General features: G+C 36.7%; 1 protein-coding gene across 1 annotated transcript; it reads left to right on the top strand.

The window, feature by feature from the left end:
- The first annotated feature begins 4823 nt into the window (after window positions 1-4823).
- On the top strand, window positions 4824-10701 carry LOC306842532 (SKI family transcriptional corepressor 1 homolog-B). The gene is made up of 8 exons (XM_079373462.1): window positions 4824-4901; window positions 5740-7486; window positions 8116-8203; window positions 8301-8411; window positions 8491-8565; window positions 8759-8833; window positions 9593-9667; window positions 10336-10701. The coding sequence occupies exons 2-8, from the start codon at window positions 5750-5752 to the stop codon at window positions 10431-10433; spliced, it is 2259 nt and encodes a 752-aa protein (XP_079229588.1). The 5' UTR covers window positions 4824-4901; window positions 5740-5749; the 3' UTR covers window positions 10434-10701.
- Window positions 10702-12958: the final 2257 nt, after the last annotated feature.

The raw sequence follows: 12958 nt of genomic DNA, 5'->3' as shown, positions 1-12958 counted from the left end.
TTAATCTTGGATTAAAAAGCCGATCAAAGCCTCAAAACAATTAAAGAGTAAGGTGAGATTTCCCTAGGGCTGGCAGTTTTATTTTAATGGAGTGTTCAGGTGATTATCTCAGTTTGATGTGCAGGCTGTGATTAATGTAGGAACACTTAAATGAGTTTTTCTTTCCTTCAGTCTTGTAAAGGTAAGCATGATCCACATAATGACCCTCCTGATTCATCTCTTAATAACGTTCTCTTTTTCTTGTTGTCATTGTGTAATAACAGAGGCTGACTTTTCTGCAGCTTCTTTTAAAACCGTTTATAATGTCCATTCTGTTTTCTGTCCGAAAAGCTTTTGATCATCTCTTCTGTTGTTAAAATGAGTCTGCTTTAATGTTCATAAATGAACCGTAGTGTGACTGCGATTTGCCTTATTTTAGGAATGACTCCACTTGAGTCTTCATTTGTATTTCTGTTTTGATAATATCAAGGATTGACCTATTGCTATTAACCTAGCTGTTTGTTTTGTTTTTGTTTAGTCTCTGCGATTTAAAATCTTCTAGTGGAGTCTATGCACAGTGGCCCTGTGTCAAGGGAACCAAGAGTGACAAGTTCGTTTTAAAAGCCTTGTTTGTTTTGTACCTAATTTTCTGAGTTGACAAGTAAAATTACCGTAGCTGCCAGTCACAAATGGGCAGCCTCACTACCTCATCAGGTGACCCTACCCTGATCCTTATAGACACGCTGGAGGACAGAGACATGTGTGCACTCATATCAATAATACAGGGGCCAAGGATATGGGAGCCAAGAAAAGGGTTTATGCCATCTCTCAAAACTGATCTTACTCATTAGTTTCTCAACCTGCTTTAACAGCAGCACAAAGCATTGCAGATCACTTTTCATTGTATATTCGGCAGCAAAATTCCACCAGTTTTCTTGTACACATTCAGTGGTTAACCTTTCAAATCTTGCGCAAATATTTTTTTATAATTATTTGGATATGTTTGAATATATATTTTAGTCTGGTAAAATTTTGTTATGGTAACCGAAAAGTCGAACTCTATTCGCGAAGGGTAGCCTATACATTTAGAACACTCTTGTAATAGAATTGTTGCTTACTGAAATGTTGCCAAAACATATAAACGCTTTTTGTAAATTTTTAAAACATCCATTTTATAAATGATCATAAATAATTAACCCGGTGTGATTCTCTGACTGCTTCGCCATTCACAAGCACGCATCCTTTCAGTCGCTCATTTGTAGTGCAGCTGTTGCGCCTTTTCTCGTTTGTATTGTGCAGTGTGTGCTGCACAGCCTTCAGTTTTCAATCCACCTGGGTTGACACAGTGTGCCAACCCTCATACACAACTATTACCGGGACGCCTTTATCAATGTCCAGTAATTAAATTGTCACCGTTTAATGTTCTGGCCACACCGATCCTTTTGGAGCAATCCGCTCTTAATAAAGGATCTAATCGAAATGCTATTTCGAAGTGAAACAAAAAAAGGCGTTGCAACGCGGCCCAAGTGTGGCGAGCTAGCTGGGGGTCGATAAAGGAGAAGAGGATTGATTTGTCCCTAAAATTTAATTTATTGGGGTCATGGTTTTATGCTGATAGCTCGTAGAAATAGTGTTTACTCTCAAGCTCCATTCTAAGGAGAATTTGTAAGGGGTTATTTAATGTTCATATTTATAGGTTTTGGCTTGTAACTTTTAAAGAAAGTTACATTTAGTCTGCTCTTTCTTCAAAGACCATTAAACTTGTCCAAACGAGCTGTCTAACAGGAATGAATAGGGGTCACTGGAACCTCCCTGACGCTTTACAACAACACAACACGGTTTCTACAGTGTTCTTGTTCTAATCTGTCGATATGCCAGCACGTGCAATCCAATAGTAATTAAGCTTGAAATATTGCATTTGGTCAGGCTTGTTACGTTTTTCAACAGGCCTACTCCTATATTTTGAAAAGAAAAAAACATATAAGTTTTAATTTCGTAAAACACAATAGGTAGCCTATATTTGGCCTATAAGGGTATTATCATCTGAGTAGGCCTATTTAGCCTAAGGGTAAACAAATTCTTATGACTTCATAAATTCATTCTTAATTGATCATCTTGATGCCTTGCAGAAATGTCCGTCGTAATGAGTGTTAGGCTGCTCTCAAAGTTCAGCCAGTAATGTATTACTTGCAGTAGGCTATTTTTATATTCACGATGTGATCACCAAAGCGACGCAATGAATAAAAAAATAAAAAAAAGTTTTTAATCGGTGTGTTTTGACTTAAGTAATAAATAAATAGGCTAAATAAATAACTAAAGTAATAAACATTAATACAGTAGGCTATATTTATTCAAACACTAAATTGAATTTATGAGGACGTTTATAGGCCATTTTTTCATTTAGATCGCAATTTTTAACAAGGACTCAAATTTGCGTGTTTAATGCTTTTAATGGGCTACTTAGGATTCACGCATGTAGCATGCGTCTCTGTCTGTCAGTGTACTGTTGAAATTGACTGCAGCTTTTATGTAGAAATGTTGAATAGAGAAACTATAGACTAATGAATCTCCCGTCCAATTAACGTCCAGTTGATGACATTTAATAAACTACTACTACATAACTTTACAGTTATTTTCCATTTGAAATAATAATAATACATTATTGATGGTGTTGTAGTTAATTGTTATTGTTCATTATTTTAGGCCTATGTTCTTCTTATTATTATTATTATTAGCCTATTATTATTATTATCATCAGTATAACAACCAAGGTATATTGTCACATCGTTGAGTGTTCTTTGTAGAATGGGGTCTCTTATTTCTTAAGGATCAACAAAGGGGCTAAATTAAATATCGTGTGAGGTGTCGGATTCCCGTACCTGCCCCGAATCCAACCATGATGGGTAGGTAAAAGAAATGATGGATAACAATATGGCATTCAGCTCGGTCCCTGAATAATTTAAAAGAAGTGAATAATTACAGTCCAAAATGGTAATTATTGTTGGCGAGAAAGAAAGTCTCTTGCCTGTGAAAGTCAATAGCAATGGGCTGGGTCGCATTACTCCAAACTCCCTCCCCAGGTCCTCCCTCTATCAATATTGCAGAAAGCGCTCGTTTTCACATCACAAGCGTTCTGGAGACTATCATGAACAGTTAAACAGCGAGGATAAAAGCAAGAAAATATTCAGCAAGTTAATAAGCAAGTTCACTCTTCACTTTAATCATGAAATACATTTTGGTATTGCTTTAAATGCATTGATATGTGTTTGTTCCATTTGATTTTGTTTTCGTGATGGTCCATCACACACCATTTAAGCAAAATAACGATTTTTGTAACCACTTTTTTTAATAATCCTTTTTATTATTAATATTATTATTAATTATTGCTCCTACATCCCATATTCCCTTCAAGATGGAATCCACTTTTTTGTGCGTTGTATCTGAAATATTTAATGCAGACGTGGTTTTTCAGTTGCGTTTAAGGCGTAACGTTGTAAATTACGCTTAGACTTCATAAGAATGATTGCTCCTAAAAGTTAAACTAACCCGTGGGAACTAAAACATATGCGGGCAACAGCACACCCCTAACCCACGCCGATCCAAATAGCCCCCGGAGACAATCATTGCTTAGCCTATAAGTCCCCCGGCACCATGCAGTTTCAATAACACTATAGTTTATTTTTAAACAGACACCGAATATAGATGAAAAGGCTCGAGGCCATTCCCTTTTTCCGTTTCTGTTTATGCACTCTTTTAATTTATGCTATTTCTTATGATTTCCATAAAATGTTCCCTTTCAAAACAAAATAAATGGTAAATTGTGCACAAAAATAATCTGTTTTAACTACTTACTTTTTCTTTGGTAAATGCATGAGTGAATCTCTATAGGTTTTGACACAGTGGTCCAGTCAGACGTTGACATTCGTGCACGAGCTCGTTGTATGACGGTGGTCTTTGACCGGTTTGTAAATACTTAACATTATAAACGTTTACCTAAACGACTTGACCTAGATCATTTCTTCTCTTCGGTTTGTAAACATTAGGTTTGGTTCAAGAGACTTAATCAGATTACTGATTTTTTTAAAATATATTATTTTGCTTTATTTTCGTTATTTTTATTTATCTTTATATTAAAGTTGTTGGTATTTGTATACATTAGGTTTTGGTTCGATTTAAAAAAAAAAAACATGCAACAAAACATTCACCGTTATGCTGAGAAAACATTTTATTGTAGCTATTAAAAGTAGGCTATTCAGCAACACCCGTTTTCCTCAGTAAGCACCAGCCTAATTCCCACGTTCAATCTCGAAAAGTGGTATTTCACATTAAACAACCCTTTTAGTAGCCTAGGCTACATACAGCATTTAGTTTACTACAACTAGGTTGGCTAATCTAAAGTCTTCCTAAATACCACGCACGCCCCCGCACACACTGGCAGACAAGCAATCACTTTCATGTGTTAAAAGATCACGTGGTGAACTTTAAACGTCTCCAGGCCTCAATGACAGCACTGACGGTCGTCCCCATTGGTCCCGAAGGCAAATAGTTAATGTAAATATGCTGGCGCTAAGTGGGAGTGCCTCGCCATTAGTTTAGCTGTCACTTGAGCGCTGTCGAATGTCTTCAGTGGTTGTGTCGTTGAGGTCCGCACTAGCATGTGGTCACCCTCCGCGCGCACCTCAACACTAGTCGCCGGAGAGCAGAGTACGATGCAAGTCCTCGCGCTCTGACAGGCCTGAGAGAAAACCGCTAAACAAGCGCTCGTGGACATTTGATATCAGATCGGCACGATTCCAAGGCGTCTGATTACCAGAACGCTCTAATAGAGGACAGATAGAGCGCATTTATCCAAAGGACTCGAAGGTTTCGAATACGCGTTTTCCTCCACAGATAAAAGGCACTTCGCTTTCTTCTGAAAAAAGGTGAGATTTGTGTACATTTTTGTTTAGCTATTTAACTGTACAGAGACAAAAAAAAAAAAGATTAATCGCGAGGAGCTGCGATAATAACCAAACACTGTCTGCATCTTTATCCATAATTTGTCCAAAAGCATAGCCTACTGCTTTGTTTTAAACATTAATAAGTTACGCCCGTATTAAAACACGGGTTATAAATATGTGCAATCTATTTGAATATAAAGCCTTTTTACAATGTCTATACATATAGGCTAGCTATAAAAATCAATTGTACTAGATGCGCATTTAAAGTTTTAATTAAATTGAAAATAGAAAAATGAGTTGTAATCTTAATTATTATTAATTTGGTTTATCAACAGATCAAAGATGTAAAGCACATCTTTAGTAATTACAGTTTACTTTGTTAAGCTATTTGGCAAGGCTCAAGGAATAATTTCCTTCCGGAAAACTCTATAATCCCTGGTGTTGACACAACACTTGTTTGCCTTTTCTAAACTGTCTTTTGTTCGACACAAAAAGTAAACTTGTAAACAAACCGTAAATAAATTAAAGTGGAATTTCGTAGAAGTTAATAGCCTATACGGCCATCTCGGTAGCCTATATTTACAAAGATCTTTAAACGGAAAAAATATTTTTTAAATAGATAAATGTAACCATGGTGGCCATCGAGGCATGAAATATTGTTTTCTGCTTCTTCACATTAGGCTATTATTAGGCCTTATTATTACATTTAATCTTTTTATAATTCTGTAAAATAAGACAAAAATAGGCTACGTCGTTTTATGTTTCAGTTTGTAAATCAGTGTAGTGTGCTTGAAAATATTCCTTCTATCCATATTCGCAGATTTCCAGGAATGGAATCCATCCCAAATCAGCTGCCGGCTGGAAGAGACTCCAGCTGTTCGCCGAACTCTAAACAAGACTTGCAGTCTTACTCTGGGCCAACACTTAAGCCGAACCAAGTCAGTGAGACCTCTTTATATGGAATACCGATCGTTTCACTAGTCATAGACGGTCAAGAGAGACTTTGCCTAGCCCAAATATCCAACACTCTCCTGAAGAGCTACAGCTATAACGAAATCCACAACCGGCGCGTGGCCCTGGGCATCACTTGTGTGCAGTGCACTCCGGTCCAGCTGGAGATTCTCAGGCGCGCAGGGGCTATGCCTATTTCCTCGAGACGCTGCGGGATGATTACAAAGCGAGAGGCCGAGAGGCTCTGCAAGTCGTTTCTGGGCGCCCACAGCCCGCCGAAATTACCAGAAAATTTCGCTTTTGACGTGTCGCACGAATGCGCGTGGGGCAGCCGGGGCAATTTCATCCCGGCCAGATACAACAGCTCGAGAGCGAAGTGCATTAAGTGTTCGTTCTGCAACATGTATTTCTCTCCAAACAAGTTCATCTTTCACTCTCATCGCACGCCGGAGTCCAAATACACGCAACCCGACGCAGCAAACTTCAATTCGTGGAGAAGACACTTAAAACTAAGCGATAAAAACTCACCGGACGACGTGTCCCACGCCTGGGAAGACGTCAAAGCCATGTTTAACGGTGGCAGCCGCAAGAGGACGCTGCCAATCTGTGGGCCTGATAGTTCGTCCTCGCTTAGTACGCAAGGACCGAGAGGTCAGACCCAGGGGGAACCGTCTGAGGTGCCCCACAAAACTCTCCGATGTGAGAATGACAGGGGGAACGTGACGATGCCGAGCAGCATACGCAGTTACCCCGTTATTCCGGTTCCCAGCAAGAGTTTTGGGATGTTACAGAAAATTCCGCCACCGCTTTTTCCACATCCATACGGTTTCCCAGCCTTTGGATTGTGTCAGAAGAAGGATGACGGTGCGGTGATGGGAGAGCCAAACAAAACAAACCTGTCAGGTGTGTTCTGGCCGAGCGCGAAGGACAGTGCATATCCCTCCTTTCCGATGTTTTGGCCTACAACAGGCAGCTTGGCCATGCCAACATACCACCATGCCCAGCCTAAACCTCCACCTGACGTGTTGTGCACCAGACATAGTGAGCTAGACGTGTCAGAGCAAAGTGACCGAAGCACGAGCACCCCTAAAGACAGTGTACTTGATAACGAACGGTGTTCCAGCACTCAGTCTACCAGAAACGAGGAGGATAAATCTGGGGATGAGAGCAGGTCTATAGAAGGCTTGCCAGCCACCCCAAGAAAAATAAGCTACATATCTGCATTCAGGCCGGTTGTTAAAGATGTTGAGAGTATCGCGAAACTATACGGAAACAGGGGTCCGTATTCTGGTCCTCGATCTGGTTATATGTCACCAGATTTCTTGAGTGAAAGTTCTAGTTATAGATCGGTGTCTCCGGACGTGGACAGCGTGGACGATCCGGATGTGGATGTGGAGTCACATAAAGGGCACGAGGACGAGGAGTGTTTGCAGCTGACTGTGGATGACCGGCGGAGTCCTCACGGTTTGACCATAGCTCAAAGTGACGGGGTTAAAGGTCAAGACCAAGACAATAGCCAAATGCACACCATGAGTGATCTACACACGACGAATTCAAGTGAAACGCGGTCGTCTGATTTGGAGAGTCACGGCAATAAACACACGACGCGCTTTGAAGTGAGTAACTAAAATTCTTGCAATTTTGTATTAATAGCTAAGATTCTTTTCTCATTATTTAAAACCAAAAACAAACAAAAAAACAGGGTTAGGTAGCCTATTAAACGGCTTGATTTTTATGAAATTATTCATTATTATATTTATTCTAAACATTATATTTATTCTCTATTATTTAAAAATATAAATAAATATAAATATCTATGTAAAGTTGCCCGTTATAGTAAAAAAAAACCCGTCATAAATTAAGAAAATTTATTTTTTTTATTTAAAAATAATAATTTTTATGTTTTTCTTTTTCCCTACAACTAGAAGTAAATCTTTTCGATTTATTTTTCATTTTATTACGTGTTTTATTCTAATCTAATTTATATAATTCGGCTAATTATTGTTAATGTTTTAAAATGAACAAGTAAGGTGAATGCATCCAGATTATTGAGATAATTGTCGCTCTGCTTTTAAAGCTTACTGATTAATTCAGAAAATTTGTTGTGAGTGGATATGGCACTTCATAATCTTAGTTCTCTGAAAATGCAATTAGATCAAAATAGCGGGCATTCCGCTCATAATAGCATTCGAATAGAAAATGCAAAATTGGATAATTGCGAATAACGGTCTTCTCAATTTTACAGGTCTATGCGCGTGAAAGAGACGAGCACGTGCATCAGATGAGCACATCTTATTTTGGTTCAACGACCACTTACCAACGCGAACCGAGTGGTAGGCCTATTTTCACTCATATGGATTTTTCTTTCTTCATTTTTTAGAACAAAGTCCTTATTATCATATCGCATTTGTAACATAAATATGCTTATAGTTAAAGACGTGCATGAAGAAGAACCATCATCTACTGTGGAAGAAATGGAACCCAAAAATAATCAGGATCAAACCAACATCAATGAGGAGCGCCTGAAGGAACCAAATGATGGTGCTTACCTTTAACTGGACCTCCTAATATTCAACACTAGTCTTTTGATTTGCTTCATATGTATTTGTTGTGTGTGCAGATGAGGAATCAATGCGCAAGGACACTGGCAGCAGGGTCTCCTTAATTGAGAAAAACATAGAGAACATGGCCAAAGGTAAACTAAACCAGATGTGCTGCATTTAAGAGCTGAAAAGAAAATGATTAGTTGCAATTGATTTTAAGAAATCATGGTTTCCACAGCAATAGTATAACAATTTAATTTATGTTGGTAATAAAATAGTTAATCATTTTGCAATTCAAAGTCATTTTAAAACATTTGCATGAGCTTCTTTTATTTATTTTAACAGAGGAATTGCAGAAACAACTTGTGGAACAAGTTGAGCTTAGAAAAAAGTTGGAGCGTGAATTCCAGAATCTAAAAGGTAGGTTATGTTAAAATGCTTTCTAATGTATTATTTACATTTACTAAACATATACAAAAATATCAGATCAATAATGAATGCTCTGATGTTTATTTATAGAATACTAATACTATATATACTAATATATATAGTATATTATATACTAATAAATACTAATAGCTACATAAAAATAATTACAGTTAAAAATGATATTGTCCTGTGTAAACAGGAGGGAGTCAAGAGATACAACAAAGAGTCCAACTATCCACAAAGATCGGTAGCTGGAAAAGATGGGCACCACATAAAAAATCTGCCAAAATTCATGAAAGTGAAAAGATTTAGCGGTAATTTGGTTGAACGTTATGCTCCCTATGGATAGATACAATTGGATGGATCTTTTTTAAATTGAGAATGAATAGTACAGAAAATAGTGAACTATTGCAAAAGAAACAAAATACTGAAGCACATGATAAAATTTAGCATTTAAACACAGGAAAAACGAATATTGGAGAGGCTGATGAAAACTGATTCTGTCATGACTACACGATTTTAAAATGTATTGTAAATGGTATATTTCTGTGTTAATTTTTAGACGCATACATAAACATATACATAACAAACAAATCTTGTTAAGTTTCAGTGCTTTAAACTTAAAAGCAGTCGAAAGAATTAATTAGGGTCTGAATAATTTTGCAAAGCACTATATAGCTTTTTATTTTGTATATAATGATAAACATAAATGTGCTTTGATATTTAATTTACTTCACATTTTTTTCTTAGACAGTTTTCAAGACCAAATGAAAAGAGAGCTCTCATACAGAGAGGAAATGGTGCAGCAACTCCAGATTGTTCGAGGTAAGCGTTTGACTTCACACGACAAGTTTTCTATTTAATAGAACAACAATACACTAATCAGAACTGATCACATCCTTTTAGGACTTTTTCTGGAGTTTGTTCAGTCCTCATGGCTGTTTTATATGCTATAAGCATTAGGTTTATGCAATTACATTGCTGCAGTAAGGGACTAGCATAGACAGGAATCTGATCAACTTCTGAAAAATGTACACTTGAATAAAATCCCATGCACAAAACTGAACCAGTTTAGTTGAGGGGAAAAATTAGTTTTCCACACCTGAGATATCCTTTGTGTCTCCTGCGCAGACACTTTGTGCAGCGAGTTGGACCATGAGAGAGAGACACGTTATGCTATTCAGCAGAAGTTGAAAGGTAACTGATTCTAGCAAGGGCAAGCAAATATTAGCGTTCAGGATAACTAAGGCACAGTATGACAGTATTCAAAAGTGTGACCTTGAATATTTTTTGTTAACCCATGCCAGCTAGATGTTCATTTGTAGACAGTTTATATATTATTTTAGAAACAGACTTGAGCCACACCAGTTTATTACAGCAGTTATTGTCCTAGAACATATTGTTTCTTGCACTCTGTTTCTCTCTATACACATACAAACACAGACAATCATATGCCGCTTTTGTTTTAAATGATTAATTCACTTTTTTCCCAGAAGCTCACGACGCACTACACCATTTCTCGTGTAAGATGCTGACTCCCCGTCACTGCGCTGGGACCTGCACCTTCAAACCTCCTCTTCTACCGCCTTGATGGACACCTATTGAAGACATAAGTGTTCTTTAGAAATACTGCTGTGTCAAATAAAACTTTCCTTTTTTTCCTCTGCAAAACACTGTCTACCTTTAGACCTGGAATAAGCAAGTGTGTACTGTAGTATTTTAGCTCTTACACTGTAAGGAAGTCATTTTCATTTGCAAAAGAGTGTTTTCAGAGTCACTGTATGTACTGTATAATTTATATAAAGTTCTAGAAAACTGCATTATAAAAATGTTGACGTCCCACTTAAAAAGATTATCATCAGCTGTAGAAATCACTGGTATTAAGTGGCTATGTGCAATGCATATATTTATGTATCCTGTGATACCCTTTTTGTTAGTGATAGGTTAGGACATTTTGTTAAATTAGATGCATCAACAATGAATGTTTTTGTATATTTTATTTATTCGCTCCATGTCCATGTTGGTTGTTTATTCTCATCTGCATATTTGTATATTATGGATGTAAAGCACTTTAAATTGGCAGCCCTAACTACTGAAATGTGGATTAAATGATCCTGTTTGAGTCGGTCTTCATTTAATCAATTTGCATAACATTTGCATCTGTGTAAGTCCCAAAGAAAAACATGACATTGATTTCAAAATCTGACTTTGAATATACCTGTGCATATTTCCATGAAAATAACTATCATTATGACAGTTTTGATCATTGCAAAAATCCAAGAAGGTTATTAAAAATATAGTCTTAAATTCAGGGTGTTGAAGAAATTTCCTACTGTAGTTTGCTTTATTTTGTATATACTGTAGTTTAGCATATTGATAAGGTGGACGTATGATCCTCACCCCTTTATTAGACATTCCTTTTTGGTTTATTGGTGAGCTGAATAGATTTACTAACAATTATTATTATATAATCAATAATCTATTTTTTACATTTATTATGTCTTTTGAGCTTATATTTATCATCTGAAATATGATTGTGATACTCGTACTCAAATGCTGTTCTTCATTTATTGATTTTTATATATTGAAAATAATGAAGTATTACTTGTAAACCAGACATAGTTTTTTAGTTCTCATAATTTAGTTTTTTTATCCTTATATAAGCAGTCGTGGTGTCCCTAAATCTAAAGGCCATATGGGTCACAAAGGTTCATGACTACACGTATCCACTAACACATTTGTTGTGATTTTACTGCTAATTTAGTTTCTATCCCCGTGTATTGTTTCAGCTGGTTCACGACAACAACTTTGAAGATGAGAAGGTACTGTTTGGCTCTTTCTTAGCCCATCAGCTTTCACAGAGCTATTCATGGACAACATCACAAGTAACGAGACCCTACTCTTACCAACTCCTGAAACTTGGGCTAAAAATAAATGTTCTGTCTTCATAATTACTGCTATTATGTCGTCAGCTGTATATAGGTTTGTAGAACCTTGCTGTTTTAGAATCTTATTTGCTAGGTCACATAAATTGAATTAGGCAATTATGCATATCTATATTGCTGATTTCTGCTTGTAGAAATGATTAGGGTTAGGAAGACTGTATCTCTGACTCTACTGTATATTCAACAAGCTGTTTCCCCCCAAAAATAAGCAATTTAAGTCTTTGCAATCATCCAGCACAAATAAGCAGAATAATTAGATGCAGAATTATCATCAAAATGACTTTGTTCTGACACAATGAAAAAACAAAATAAAACTATTTGATGATAATACAACTAAAAGAAACTGGATGAAATAAATCCTTGTGCCCTCCTGTCCTGAGTTTGACTGCACTGTACTAGGCTACAAGAAAAAGGAAAGAAAGCGTCCATTAAAAGACGGAATTACAATAAAAAGTGTGCGTCTGCCATCTAGTGGACATCTTTTTCATAGACTCGAAATAGGATTCAAAATAATTTTTGTTCGTGATTATTACTCTCTGAAATATTTTATAAAGCTGAAAATCAAGTAGGCTATGCTCGGCCCTTTAACAGAAAGAGTGTTTGATTCACTTTACACAAATATGGACTTAAAATGTATGTACAAATGTAAAATGTAATGTACAAATAAAACTTACTATGTTTACGATTTGATTTGAGGTCAGTTATCAACTCACATATCGGTGTTTATTTTTATTCATCAAAACCAGACAAAAGATGTAGGCTAAAGGATTTTAATAGCATTGTTTAATGTAAATGCAAATTGTATTTGGTTTTGAAAGATGGACCATGGTTGTAAAAAATGCACGTGGTTACAAAATCACAACATGGCATGATCCCCAAACTTTTATTTATTTATTTAATACCTGTTCTTTTTAACGATCCGTTCGAAAGAACCGATTTGCGGAAATGACAAAGTTACCTTTTTGTTTAATCAATGCAACAACACGTTTATCAATGGTATAAACTGATCAATCTAGTCTGGTTACAGGAGATCTTGTCGCTGATGTGTGATGACGTGCATTCCATTCAGACCGTGTGAAACACGTAATCCGCGCGCTAATTTTTGAGAGGGATTCCTGCACATTTGAAATAACAGTTGTCCTGGTCACGTGCCAAGGCTCAGATCACGCTT

This window comes from Barbus barbus (assembly GCF_936440315.1).
Source record: "Barbus barbus genome assembly, chromosome: 23".
Taxonomy (NCBI): domain Eukaryota; kingdom Metazoa; phylum Chordata; class Actinopteri; order Cypriniformes; family Cyprinidae; genus Barbus; species Barbus barbus.
This window is presented reverse-complemented; position numbering and strand designations above follow the sequence as displayed.

Bases quoted from the DNA above. Each gene is read 5' to 3' on its own strand.
- LOC306842532 (XM_079373462.1), top strand. From the start codon at position 5,750: ATGGAATCCATCCCAAATCAGCTGCCGGCTGGAAGAGACTCCAGCTGT. The intron at 8,834-9,592 runs GTAGGTTATGTT...TTTTTTTCTTAG, and splicing joins TGAATTCCAGAATCTAAAAG to ACAGTTTTCAAGACCAAATG. The intron at 9,668-10,335 runs GTAAGCGTTTGA...CTTTTTTCCCAG, and splicing joins GCAACTCCAGATTGTTCGAG to AAGCTCACGACGCACTACAC.